The 14,395-nt window shown below is 51.9% G+C and overlaps 1 protein-coding gene across 6 annotated transcripts in view; it reads left to right on the top strand.

Annotated features, from left to right (window-relative positions):
* Kazn (kazrin, periplakin interacting protein) overlaps positions 1-14,395 on the top strand; it is a 1,020,937-nt gene that overhangs the window by 972,086 nt on the left and 34,456 nt on the right. For 5 of the 6 annotated variants that reach the window (XM_074081291.1, XM_074081292.1, XM_074081295.1 and 2 more), the window contains 2 exons: positions 488-538; positions 2,010-2,133. In XM_074081291.1, coding sequence (XP_073937392.1) covers positions 488-538; positions 2,010-2,133 — 175 coding nt within the window. Of the gene's footprint in view, positions 1-487; positions 539-2,009; positions 4,486-14,395 lie in introns of those variants that run through there. The other variant, XM_074081296.1, reaches the window with a different exon arrangement.

Genomic DNA, 14,395 nt, shown 5'->3' with positions numbered 1-14,395 from the left:
CCTCCACGAATAAGAGACTTGCTCTGTTGGTTGTGGGGGAAGCTAGTGGGTGTATAGTCTCCCCAGTCTGTGTACATGCACAAATTCTTTAATTTTTATTATGCTTTTTGTAAAAGTGTGTTTCTTTATGGAAACTTGCCATGTAGAACCAACCCCAAGCTGGAACACAGTGGACCCACTAGGATAAGAACTTAGGTCTTGAGTGGCTGATTTGTTGATGAGAGAGAGTTGGGGTTGAGGCCAGAGCAGGTGAGCAAACACCTCAGGTTCCTGGTCCAGGTTGCACCTTGATGAGCCCCAGGCCCCATCCGTCTGGGAGTGTTGGTGTCAGCAGGTGGGAGTGGGTTCCCCACTGCAGAGGCAGGGCAGCCCCTGAGGATGGCTTCCTTCCATGGAAGGCCCCACACCCACAGCCAAGCCCCCCTCCCTTGAGCTCACATGTGGCAAGTGTCTCTGCTATTTCATCTTTCTTCTTCTTTGGCTACAGGGCGACAGTCCCGGCCCGGTTCAGAAGAACCTGCACAACCCTATTGTACAGGTAGGTGTTCCTTCCTTGTGCCCCAGCCTTGATTGTGACCCTATCCTCATTCCCCTTAACCTTGGGCCATCCCCAGTTCCATTCTCGGGCCCCCAAGAAAGGGGGACCAGAACCACAGCCTGAGTCACACATGGCTACGCCCAGCCTGTCTCTACAGAATCTGTACACCTACCCTGTGTACCACACATTCTGTGTCCCACTGCCCTGGCCAGTGTCTTGCCCTGGCAGCCAAGTTGCTTTTTTTTTTTTTTTAATTACTTAATTAATTTTTTGGCATTACTGGAGTTTGAACTCAGGGCCTTGTGCTTTCCAGGCAGGCACTCTACCACTTGAGCCATGTCCCAGGCCTGGCCAAGTGGGCTCTTTGGGCCCCTTGCGGGTGGAAACTGTTTCCATTCTTAGCACATTCAGTATTCTGTCTTCAGCATAGGAAACAGGCTGCAGAGAAGACACGGGACTCAAATTTGAGGGTCTGTGGGGTTTCTGAGGTCAGCTTCCTGTTCCTGGGGTCTCCCCCTGTGGTCTGTCACTGTCCATCTGCTTCAGGGTCCCCTAAGAAAAGTTGTTCAAATGTAGAATCCCAAGCCTTCACCTAGAAATTCTGACCCAAGTCTGAGGTGGCACCTGGATGCCAAGGAATTCTGCAGTGTTCTGGGAGCCATGAGTCAGTCCACACTCCACCCTTCTGGTGAATTATGTTTGTGCAGAAAGCACTCAGCAGTTTTCAAAAGTCCCTGCTGATGCCATGCTTAGTCCTGTGGTTCCCCCAGGTGTTGGGCTTGAGCAGGCCTCATCCCCATCCCCATCGTCATTGTGGCCCCCATGTCAGAGAAGTTGGGGCTCTCTATGGTACCAGGGAGAGTGACAATCAGGATATACCCCAGCTCTCTGCCACTCCCAGAGCCAGTCCTGCTTCCTGACCAGGGCCATCAGGTGTGGGGTTCTCGCTCTTCCTCTGCTTCCCAGGCCCTCCCAGGTCCCCTTCCCACATACAGGTGCCTTGGGCACCATCTGTGCAGAGAGGGCCTACACTAAACTGCTCTCCCTCAGCCCCCTTTGCATCACAGACATGGCCACGGGCAGTGGTCCAGCAAGCCCTCCACAAGCTCCCAAAGACTGTGGGCAAATTGAATGTCAATAATACTGATGATTCGAAGAACAGCCACAGCTCCTAGTCACCTCGTGCTTGTCACACACCAGGCAGTGTCCTAACCATAGTGAAGTCCTGGTGACAGTCTTGGATGGCTCCTGTTGGTGTGCCTAAGAGGCTTTGGTTTCTTAGAGGGCAGGAGGCTGACCCTGGTTTCCTAGCTCCATTGCCCGGCTTACATGCATGACCTTGACCATGACCCTGTGGCTAAAGCCTTCCCACCCCTCTGACCGCCTGCTATCCGGCCTGCCCACCCACCCACCTGGCTAAGCTTGTCTTTGTTCTTCTCCCCTCTCCCTCCCCCACTTGGATCCCCCCCAGTCACTAGAGGATCTTGAAGACCAAAAACGGAAAAAGAAGAAAGAGAAGATGGGATTCGGGTCCATCTCCCGCGTCTTCGCCAGAGGGAAGCAGCGGAAGTCCCTGGACCCGGGGCTCTTTGATGGTACCGCCCCCGATTATTACATAGAGGAGGACGCGGACTGGTGATACCCGCCGCCCTTCGCCTGCTGCCCGCGGGCATGTCTGTGCGTGTGGACGAGCGAGTGTGCAAGCATGCGTGGGAGTGCGGGCCCGAGTGGGGTGTGTGCCTGCGTGTGTGTGTGTGCACGTGTGCCCTCGCACGCGTGGGGGTGCGTGTGGCCGAGCGCCTCAACCAGGCGGAAACACAAGTGTGACCCCTCCCTCCGCGTCGCCATCTCTGTAATTGATGTACATAATGCAAGCCGTGTGTGACTATGTCAACTGTTGTCTCCGAGCGACACTGTTGTGTTTTGTTAATCTTGTTTATTTTTTTTTCAATGTTTTTTTCTTTCTTTTTTTTTTTTTTGTTTGGTTCGTTGGTTTTTCTTTCCTCCCTTTCTCCTCCCCTCCTCCATTTTTTATGAAACTTGAAAAGTTGAAGGACTGCTGTGTATTTGTAAATAACAAAACTGTTGTGCACTCCGTGCTTGTAAATGCTCCTCGTCCGCATCCCTCTGGAGCCCGTCTTGCCGAGGATGTGGTCTGTTTTTGATGTCCCCCCCCTTCCTGCCCCCTCCCCAGTGTGAACGTGTGGGACCAACCCTGTTCTCAGGGTGTGCCCAAGTCACTTTAGCCACAAAACGCCATCGTCGTCAGGGTAAGGCCACTCACGAGCCCAGCGGAGGGGCCTGGTCTTGGTTGCATTTGTAAAGGGGTCACACGGGCTCTTTTTAATGGCCTGCCTGTTTTTAAATTGCGTTGCCGTTTCTTTCTTTATGGAAAAAAAAAAAAGGAAAATTGTTTCATTTAATTTATTTGCACAAATGCAGAAAACATATTCTATCTAAATTATTACATAAATATCGGAATGTATATTTTTCCATGGGATGGGCGGGAGGCGGGCATTTCTGCTGACTTGTTATTCTGTGTTCACGCTGCTGCCAAACTGTGCAAGGTAGATTTTAGGGTGGCTTAGAACCAGGGACCTTGGATTGCCAAGCTTGCTCGTTCTCTTTCTCTTTTCTCTGTCTCTCCCTTCTGCTGCCCGTGCACGAGAAGCCCCTCCCCACCTTCCTCCCAACACCACCTTCTTCGCCTTTCTATTTATTTATCTGACGTACAAATCACGACCGGCAGTGAGCAAAGCGCTGACTGTTGCGGTTCCCTTCTCATGGGCCTGTCTTTGGAGAGAGGTTGAATGCAGGGAGAGACAGCCCAGGGATCGTGGACAGGATCAGATCAAAGCCACCCTGGGCCTCCTTCGGTTGTCCTAGGGACCTGAAAGACTGACGCTCCTCCCTACAGGTGTTCCCTTCTCTGCCATGGTTTATTCTGCACTTGGGCCAGGCAGGTGTCAGTGGAGGGGGAGTGCCAGTGGAGACAGTGTCTGGCCCCTGGGCCCTCTGCCCTCCCCTCTCTGGTTGGTTCCTTCGGGCACACTTAGAATCTCTCGGGATCACTTGGCCCTGGCCCCTGGCCCCCAACTTGTCTTGGCACCCTAGGCCAGCTGAGCCGGGAGAGGAGGGCTGGCAGGTGCATCTTCCTGTTGGTGGAGCAGTGTGGCCACACGAGACTTCACCAGGGGAGCATTGTGTGCGTTCTAACGCTGGGGCGTGGAGACACTGTAAGGGTCCACGCAGATCTGCCACACACCCAAAACTCAATGTCCCTTTTCTGTTGCCCTGTGATCGATCCCCTTAACGACTAACAGCTCAGTCGGCCCAACCTCCCCAAAGCAGTAGTGCCGCTTCCGCTAACAGTAACGTTTTCAGCTCTTAAAAAGCAACAAGATTTTCAAATGCTGGAGCACCTAGGAGGAATAGGAATTTTTGTCCACAGTTTGTAAAACAAACCGAAAAACCCCACTCAGCCCCCTCTTCCTTTCCGACCTGACCCCAGGGGTTGGGAGACAATAGGCAGGCACGTCACGTGGACCTTCCTGTCCTGTTTGGCTTAGCTGATTAACCAAGTCTGGTGGAGAGGGAGAGTGGCCTGGAGCCAGCATCGGAGAGAGATTTTAAAAAATACTTTCTCCCCCATGATTTTTTTGTTTGTTTGTTTGTTTTTATGGTTTTCCCTTTACTTATGAGAAAATAAGATTGCAACTACTCCTGGTAATGATTTAGAAGTTCCTTTTCATTTCAGTCTTTATAAATTAGGAGATAATTCTAAGAGTTACTAAGGATGATTTATTAAAGAGAACGACATCAAATAGCAAATGAGTTCTGGGTAACATTAGATGAAAATAAACCTTTCCCATGGGAAAGGTTTCTCGAAGGCATGGATGCAAATATAAAATATTAAAAAAATCTAAATAAAGCTTATTTTAAAATATGATCGAACTCCATGTGATTTGATTGCTTCTATTTGGCTCTGGGTGGAAGGCTGTGCCCTGCTGGGAGGTGCAGCCTGCATGAGCTGCTCCTCACAATTCCAGGGCTGGGTCCCAAGGGGGCGACAGGAAGGGATGAGGAAAGCTGGCTGGATGCTAGGCCTCTGGAGGGAGGGGCTGAGCCAGGTGGCCTCCCAGAAATACCTTGTCTGTGCCGCCCTGCTTAATTTGGAGGCGCTCTCAGCATCCAGGACCATCCCGGGTCCTAATGTACCACCTCTGCGCCCAGCACCCTGCCATCTGGAGCTCAGAGACCCCGTCAGCTTTCACCTGCTTCCTCTCCCCTTGCGTTCCTCCTGACGGCCCAGAACTGTGACTTTGGGGGCCTCAGCAGGCCTCTGCATCATCCCACATTCCCACCCTACCTGGGGACCAAGAGTAGCTTAAGAGTGACAGCCAGGGAGCCACAGGGCTTTCCTGATTGGAGCCAGAGGAGGTTGGGCTTTTCTGAGCCCCACAAGGTCTCCCAGGTGTAAAACTCAGATTTTCCACTATAAGATTCCACTGTGTGTCCCAGGAAGGAACAATTCAGGTAACCTCAAACCCTGAGGGTAGCCTGTGCCCTCAGCCACTATCTCCCAATAGAAAAAAAAACTATATTCTGGCCAGCAGGAAGGCCGATGGGACCTTTAACTCCCCGACTGGCTCTGCTAGCAGCACAGGCCATGCCAAGAAGGTGCACAAGGACCCCAGGCTAGTGAGGACACGGAGTACACAGGATTGAGGTCAAGAGACTCAGGACTGTAATGAATTATATTCATCTGACCCAGAGTTCTCAGCTGCCATGCCCTAGGGTGAGAGCTGCCAGTACTGGCCACAGCCCTGGAGTCAGAGGGTCTTATTCTGCCCATGATTCTAACGGGCAGCCAGGATTGGAAGCTTTGGGCTAATCTGAGGAAAATAGGCGTGTTCACACCTGTGCCATGGCACCTGTGTCTGGCTCCATGCAGACACACAGTTCTTCTCACCCAGCCCAGAGAGACTTCTCTCTCACTTGAGACAGACTGCCAAACAATCAGTGTTGGCCCACACAGATGGACGCTTTTTGCCATCCTGAAAGTAAACCAACCCCTGGGAAAACAGTCTGGGGAAACTTTGGCCCAGAGAGCAGTGACTTGGCCAAGGTCCTAGCTAGCACACTCTTACCCTGCCACCCTCTCAAGAACAGGGTCACACCTTATTCAAATCTTTATAACGCCACACAAAAGCTTCCACACTTCTTTGTGTTTTTATTTTATTTATTTTGGTGCTGAGACTGAAACCCAGGGCCTTATTCATGCTAGGGAGAGGCTCTATCACTGAGCTACATTCTCCACTTCAGTCCCCCTTGTTAAAAGAATCTTCTCTACGCTCTTGCTAGAAATGCCCCAACTTCAGGTGGCTCCTATTAGTCAGAAATTGGAGTAGGGGCTGGACATTGGTGGCTCACACCTATAATCCTAGCTACTCAGGAGACAGAAATCAAGAGGGTTGCAGTTCGAAGCCAGCCCAGGCAATAGTTCGAGAGCCCCTATCTTGAAAAAAACTATCTTGATAAAAGGGCTGGTGGACTGTCTCAGGGTATAGGCCCTGACTTCAAACCCCAGTACTGCAAAAGAAAAAAGAAATTGGAGTAGAGCTGCCCAGAGTATCCAGGGCCAGTGTTCCAGCTGCAGAAGTTGTGCTCTGCATAACTCCAGAAAGTGCCACTCTCCAGGCTACTGTGTGAATGGTGCCCTGAGTGTGCACTGCTCAGCCTGCATGGCTGTGGTCCTTCCGTGTGCTCTCCCACCCATGCTGGCAGGCAGGCTCCAACCGGTGTAACTGATAACAGTAACAACAATAACATCTAACGTTTGTCAAGCATTTACCATAGGCGAGGCTCTATGCTGTACTGTCTATTAACTCAGTTAACCTCCTGACAGCCTGTGTGATTGACAAAAAATGGAGGATGAACCCACCATCCAGGGTCACAAAAGACCTAGAAAGGCTTCCAACCTAGGGAGTCTGGCTGTACCCCACCACCGCCCCCAGGGGCATCTTCAGTGTTGCAGAGGACCTGGCCACAAGTAGCCTTTGGCACAGCCCAGCCTAGAGCTGCTTTGCTTCTGATAGTCTTTTCCATCAGCCTTTTCCCCTGGGCCAGAAAACTTACCCCTGATGGAGCTGGCAGGGACAGCAAAGCAGAGATGTGCTGAAGTTCATGTGTTCCTCTTCCTGGCCAGACGGGCGACAGCATGGCCTCCATCTGCCCTGCTGTGAAAGCTCTGAGCTGTGACCCTGTGATCAGCTCTACCCCAACACATGGGGAGGCATATGGCCCCTCCATCCCACTATAGGGTAGGCCTGCAGCAGAAGCTGCCCCCCCAACCCCGAGACCAGTGGCATTGGGCCATTGCTGGTCTGGGGAATCCAGGCAGAAGGCTGCCCCCTCCCCAATGCCTCCCACAGGGCATTCGGGCCTTTGAACTTGGATTTCTAAACACCAATGAACCCTCTCAGCAAACACTCAAATTTTCACAAAGCTGACCTCACAGACATCCCACCCCTGTCCCACTGCTGTGACTTAGGCTCTTTCATCTTGGGCCCCGCTAAGTGGGGCAACGCTCTTCCCCCACCTGCTCCTATTTTCCAGTGGAAAAAGCCTGGCAATGATAATGCAGAATGAACTGGGAACTTTCTGTCAGCTACTTGCTTGGTAAAAGGGTCAATTCATAACTTTACATTATAGTTTGTGTGGTAGAAGTTACTTCAATAGCAAAGTCATGGCCCATCCTTGGTGATGTGTCACATACAGAAAGGTTGGGGGCATGATGGCAACTGGGGTAGTGGATGGAGATTTCATCCTCTGGCCACTTTTGCGTGACATCCTAAAGCCCAGTTTCTGGGAAATGTGCAAATGTGCAGGGTGTGCTGTGGAGGCCTGTGCCACTGTCCCCGCAGACCGTAGCCAAGACTTAAACTTAGAGCAGGACTGGCTTTAAGAAGTGAAAGTGAACTGCAGATGTGGCTCAAGCAGTAGCGTGCCTGCTTTTCAAGCTCAAAGCTCTGAGTTCAAATCTCAGTCCCACCAAAAAAAATTTCATAATTTCAATACAGCTCCCACCTGTAATCCTAGCTACTTGGGAGGCTGAGATCAAGAGGATCGAGGCTTGAGGCCAGCCCAGGCAAATAGTTTGTGAAACCCCCATCTCCAAAATAACCAGAGCAAAATGGACTGGAGGTGTGGTTTAAGTGATAGAGCGCCTGCTTTGTGAGCACAAACTCCAGTTCTACTAAAAAAAAGCAAGAACAGTGGCACCTGGAAATCTCAACTCGACTTGCTCTTCCTGGATGTGGCAGGTGCATGGTGGGGGAGCTGTACCATGTAGACAGGCTGGGCAGCCGCCTCGCTCTGAGATCCCTCAGGAAATGTGGGCTGTAGGCTTTTTTGACTCCCTGTCATTTCAGGTTTTCGAATTCCCCAATTGCATTCTAAATTGATTCACACCAATACTAGACAATATAAAAGGGTGTGCTGTGCTCCAGAATACTCAGATTTCCCTTTGAGGAAGTCATTTGTGCCTCATCGAGAGGACTGTTGCATCCCTGGAGGGTTCCAGGCCACACCCGCAGTGGCTCCCAGCTCTGCGCCTGCACCGTGTCCTCATCCATAAAGTGGCATAGCAGCCTTTCCTCTATGTGGGCTCAGAGGTGAAAGGTCATGATCTGCACCCCGCCCTGCCCTGTGACTTGTACCGAGTTTAGAGGGAGGCAGGGGGATGTGTGGAAGCAATTGGCACATCTCCAAGCCAAAGTGACTTAATGAAGACTTGTCCCAGGGAGAAGGTAGGGCTTCGGGTTGTGGGACCCTGAATGCCTCCAGCTGCCAGGGTCTGTGAGCCCCAGTCCTCAGAGTTCAAGTTCAGTTCCAGTCTTGTTAGACAAGAGAATCAGACTCTTCTGCCCCAGAATGTGAGGTCTGAGGCCTTTGCCCCTGGGAGCCGCCAGCAGCACTGTGTCTCTCCAAGTCTAGCTCACCGCCATGGAGGGTGTAGTCCAAGGGCCACAGAGGGCTGCCCAACTCTGCATTCTTGAGGCAGAAGCCCGGGGTCTCCCCAGGAGTGGTACGAAGACACAAGTCAGAGCGTCCCACCCTGGCTGGAGGGAGGTGTGCCTCACTGGCCTCTCTTCCTTGTGCCAAGTGCTGTTCTAAGCTCTTTCCAGATATTCACCCCTATACTCCCTCATCGTCAAGATAAGTTCTGTTAGGGATGAACAAGGCTCAGAGAGGTGAAGTTATCACCCAAAGTTCCACAGGCCGGAAGAGGGAAACCTAGATCCAACTCCAGCAGTCTGACTGCAGAGCTCATGTTCTTGATGACTGTGCCATCCAGCTGGCCCCAAAGTCCCCATCATGATCAGGTGATCAACAGGAAGCTTGGAGGGACAGTGTTACTAGCGAGATGAGACCAAGTCCTGACAAGCCACCTCCTTGGAGCTCTGTTTCTCAACCCAAAAGAGGAAGAAAGTAGACTAAATAGGTTTGCAAACTATTCTGAGGAACCCAGTCCCTAAGGGGTCCCTGAAAGGGTGGCCATAGCTGCTGAAAGAATGGGCAGGCAGGAGACAGGACAGAAGCTCCAGGGTTGTCCCCTGCTCCCTGGATTTCCATGCGTGAGTCCATTTGGAAATCCCCTGGTAGAGGAAAAAAGATGCAGGAGGTTCGAGGACCATGAGTTGACCAGTAGTTGTCAAACCTGACGGAAGCTTGGGTTCTAGGACAGATTCCCAGCCTCATCCCTCAAAGCCGAGGACATGGGCCATTGGGCCTAGACGTTAATACTGAGCCTGCTCCCCAGCTCAGGCTCTGTTGCAGAGGTGACAGGCAGAGGATGTGCCTATGTGACATGGTGTAGTCCTGCCGAGGTCACCCTAAGGAAAGTAGAGGCCACCTTCCTGCAGTGCAGAAATAACCACACATAAGCAGGACCCCAAGACAACCCCCAGACACCCAGGGGCTTCAGTAGGCCCTGTGGTGCGGAGGACTGGCACAACTTGTCCACCATCTCCAGCCAGCCTCAGCAGCCTACAGCAGTAAGCGCCCCTGGGTAGAGGCACAGAGACGTTCCCAACTTTCCCAGAGGCGCCCAGCCAGGAATTGGTGGGGCAGGTGTTAGACCCAAGTGAAGTCCAAACTCTAAGCGTAGGCTCCTCCCAGACTCCTCTTATTTTGTGGCCTCCCAGCATTAATGATGAGCATCAGGTGGACCTGCCAGCTTTGTCTGAGGGCCACGCACCCCATGGATACTAAACAGGAGTCCTAAATAGGGAGGGAGTCCACCCAGCCATGCTCTGGGGAGCAGTCAGACATCATCCTGCTGCAAAGGGGCCAGGAGGCCTCTGTCCTGGCCCTGCTCCTCGGGCTCCTAAGGGAGCCCCGCCTTCCCCATCCCGGAAGCCCTGTCACCCCTAGTCTGGCACAGTCAGGAGTCCTCCCCTCCTGTGTGACCATGAGCAAGCCGGTTTTTCCCTCTGGGCCTCATTTTTTTCTCAAAAGTAGATGAGGGAAGTGATCTGGCCCATCTGTGACCCGTGAGGTCTCAGGAGTCCCTGGAGTGTCACCTCCTGGGCAGCAGCCGTGCTCTGAGCTGTCACCCCATGTGGGGTCACTCCCCGTGAGCCCCCAGCATTTCCACTGAGCCCTCTTCCCATCCCTGAGAGGCAGCACAGTTCTTGGACCCCTGAACAAGGGACCTTTCGAACGACTGCAAGAGGAGGCCATGACCACAGAGCCCTGGATGAACCTCAGCAAGCCCACGTCGGGCAGGACAATGCTGCCTCCAGGTTACAGGACTTTGCAGGTCACAGTGCTCTGTCCAGGCAGAGAGGGTTGAGAGAGTAGATGCTGGACAAACTCCCAGTCTAATCTCCGGCCTGACACACCACCTGGTAGCTTTAGGCAAGTGACGTCCTGCCGAACTGTTTCCTCACCTGTACTATGGGGTGACATGATGCTATGTAAGAGAGCACCACAGGGATGAAATGAGGTGACACACATGGAGGGCTCAGCTCAGGTAGTGGTGAATGTGATAATGGTGCCAGCCATCAATGACCTCATTTCAGTCTGTCCCCAACCCTGAGGCAGGCAGGATGGCCCCCTTGTACAGATGGGAAGACGGAGGCCAAGGTAAGTCCAGCAGTTGGCCCAAGCTGCTGGCCAGAGCAGGCATAGGAGGCACGAGTCTTTGAGCTGTGAGGGCTCTCCCTGGCCTCTGGTCCACCTCCCTCTTATGGCAGAAGGGAGGGGCTTGCTGGCAGCCAATCAGGGCATCCATGTCTGTGCCAGCTCTGAAACCCAGGTCTCTTACTTCCAGGGCAATGCCCTGAGCTGCAATGGGCCATGATATTCAGCTGGGGGAGGGGCGCAGTCAATAAGTTTCCTGGGCCAATAAATTTTAGAAACACTGTATCAGATCTCACCCCTAGACATTGACACAGCACATTAACTTATCAAGGCTCTAAAGAAGGTCAGCAATGAATGAGCGGGGGCGCAGCAAGAGGTAATAGCACTTGCTGGTGTGCACAAGGCCCTGGATTTCATCCCCAGTACTGAAAATAACAAAAATAAATCATCACTTTTTGTACTGTTTGGCAGACTTAGTTGACCACAAAACTATTCCTTAACCTAGTTCTGGAAAACAGTTCCGAGAAACACTGGAACATCATCTCATGGGGCCCTTGTAGTTCTGACATTCTGTACTTTGGGGTGCCAAGTCAGAGTTTCTTTGAGAATGTCTAAACACTCCCTTTTTTGATGTTGTATAGCCATTGGAGTCTCTGGGGCTCACAGGGGATCCCTGCGTGCCTTAAGAAGTGATATAAGCCAGTTTCAAGGGCAGGTGCAGTGGAGACCTCGCTCTCTGAGTCAATGGAGGGAAGAGGAGCCCCCTCAAGACTGGCTGATGTGCCAGGGCCAAGCCTTTTATTGCTGCTGTCCTGGGTCCCAGGTGTAGACATAGGGGTTGAGCCTATTGCACAGGGTCCTGGGGGATGGGCACACCATGCTTCCAGAGTGTCTGGCCCCTCCTGCCCTCTGGGTCCTCTGGCACCCCGTGGAAGCTCTAAGCTGCCTAATTGCTTTCCCTGGGACAGACCAGAGATGTCAAAGTCACATACGAGTCAGCCCCCATCTGCTAGGACCAGCTTTCTTCTTTGTTAGGAGGCTCAGGCCTCCGGGGTGGCAGAGCCTGTGGGCCAGGGCACCTGGGCCAGGGAGGGGAGGAGGCAGACTCTAACAGCTGTCACTATAGGGCCAGAGCCATGGAGACGGGACGGAAGCTGGAGACAGGGTCAAGCATTGGGGGAGTAAGCACCAATCCTAGTGCCTCCACCCTTCCTGAGTGTGTAAGACACATGCATTTAGTGACAGTTCAGCCAGCAGAATTGATTTTTAAAAAAAACAACAACAAAACAAAAACCCTACCTGCTACAGCAGGAACATGAAGATGGCACTGGCTTAGGAGCCAGGTTCTGGGGTTCAGATCCAGAGTCAGCACTTAGAGCTGAATGATTCTCAGCCAAGCACTCAGTCCTTTTGATCCTCAGTTTCCCTCTCTGTAAAACAGTGATAAAATGTCTTGGCTATTGGAAAGATAAAGTAATAATGGGAGAGGTGTGTCTGGCTCATCCCAGCAGCCTGCCCTGGGGGTGCAGGAGACAGGGTGAGGAAACCTATGCTAATGACCAAGGGTAGGCTCGGTCCTGTCTGTGCCCTTTGCACACCATAATGGGTTCTTCTGCGCTCCACTTTCCTCATCTGCGAAATGGGCCTTTGGGCACCCTCAGTGCACCTTCTAATGGAGGACCCAGCGTGTTGCACAGCTGTAAAGCTCCAAGCCAGCATTAGCCATCAGGATTGGGAGGCCTGGCTGTGAAAGCTGGAATACTTTCCTTATCTGCTATTTTAGGGCAGTTCTGATGGCCCCGCTGCAAAGCACACTGTGAGGTGACAATGAAGAGGGCCCCTCAGCAAGCTGTCCCTATACTTTTGTACTGAGTATTTCTCTGCCTCATGTCGACTGTGTTTCAAACTCAGAGGGTGGTCCTGTAGTGGACCTGTGAGGCAGGACAGCCTGGGCCAACTGCAGTGAGGATACCCAGTTTAGGGGATGCTGGCCCAGCATTTCCAGAGCTTCTGACATTTCAAGAAGTCAAAAATGCTTGCTGGGGGTAGAGCCCTTGCCTAGCATGTGTAAGGCCCTGGGTTCAATCCCCAGTACTGCAAAAATAAAATAGTAGCCAAACATAGAATATAATGCAATGCACTCCAATTCTTTAATATTAGCAACTATACTTTTAAAAATTTGGTGACCATTGGGGAAAGAAATCCCATGGCTCCAATTTGTCTCCTGAGCAGAACTCTGCCTTCTCCAATCTGGGTTCTCCGTGGTGTATGGCTCTGCCAGTCCTGGCCTACCTGGCAACAAGTACCCATGGAAGTCCAGTCGGAGCCCTTCCTGCTCTTCCTTCCTGGAGAGCCAGGAGGCAGGGTGTCCACACTCTTTTCTGAACCCAGAGCGTCTGGGGAGAGGGTGGAGGAAAGGAAAAGGGTCTTTAAGGGGCTCTGAGTCCCTGGTGTCATATTATAAGCAAGGCTGCATGGGACAGGGCTCCACCCTCTCACAGCCAAAGGACACAATCATTTTTTCTTCTCTGGAGTCTGGGGGACGCAGACAGGGTGGGGCTTCACCATGGGTGGAAGGTACTGATGGCCTGGCAAAGGGGATTCCAGAGTGAAGAAGGGTCAGAGAGAAGTCACAAGAACTGGCAGAGGACAGTACGATATGACATTTATTAAATATTAGGCACTTTTCGTACATTCATTAAGCCATTTAACAAATGCTGTCTGAACACTTTCTTTATACCAGGCTTACAGCTACAGGCTGAGGATGCAGATATAAAGGGTGAGATAATGTAAATTAGCCTAGCATAGTCATCAAAATCACATGAACTGTGTGTTATGGTCTCACCTTCATAGGAGAAGAAACCAAGCCTGCATATGAAATCCAAGGAGACATAGAAGTGACAGAACAGGGCTGAGACTTGGGGTCAAGCAGACTACTTGGGGTGGGAGGTCAAACGCCACTGTCCTCTAGGCAGATGCTGCTATTGGAGCTGGTAAAATGGCCATTACAACAAGCCTTGCATTGAAGGTTCACAATTAAAGGAGAAAGAAGTCACAAAAGGAGCAGAAACCTCTTGGGATCCTCTGCCCCAGGCTGTGGCTCTGGCTGAACATACTGAGTTCTAGAAGGGTGTTGGCCCTAGCTGCAGGAACACCTGTTACTGCGAGTCAGGATGTATGATGGGAAAAGCAAAATGGACACCAACCATCCCCTTGATATTTGCCTTTAACATCTAACTAGGAGCTGGCAGAGTGGCTCAAGTGGTAGAGCACCTGCCTAGCAAGCATGAAGCCCTGAGTTCAAATCCCATACCGCCAAAAAACACAGACATACAGTATCTAAGTCCTAAGACGCCCCCATGCTGGCCTCCCTGAGGATTTCTTCATTGAGAAGGGGGTCAGATTCGGCTGTTTGGAAGCATTTTTCCCATCCCTGCGCTGCCCACGGTGCCATTATAAAGGAGCTCAGTACCGGCTCAGGGAGTTCCCAGGGAGTTGCAAAGCATTTTAGGAGGGTTGGAGACTGGACCGTTTACATTAATTGTTTAAGATGATCCCAAGGCGTCACCTCCAAATGCCTCCCTTAGGCCAGAGGCTCTGGCTCTGGCTGAGTGCATGTCCCATGTTCCAGTGAAGTCACCCAGTCATCACAGCAACCACAGGGCTGATGTCCCCAGGCCCCTAGAGGAGCTGTAGGGAAGGGGTGGG

The sequence above is a fragment of the Castor canadensis genome, chromosome 7, assembly GCF_047511655.1.
Source record: "Castor canadensis chromosome 7, mCasCan1.hap1v2, whole genome shotgun sequence".
Lineage (NCBI taxonomy): Eukaryota > Metazoa > Chordata > Mammalia > Rodentia > Castoridae > Castor > Castor canadensis.
This window is presented reverse-complemented; position numbering and strand designations above follow the sequence as displayed.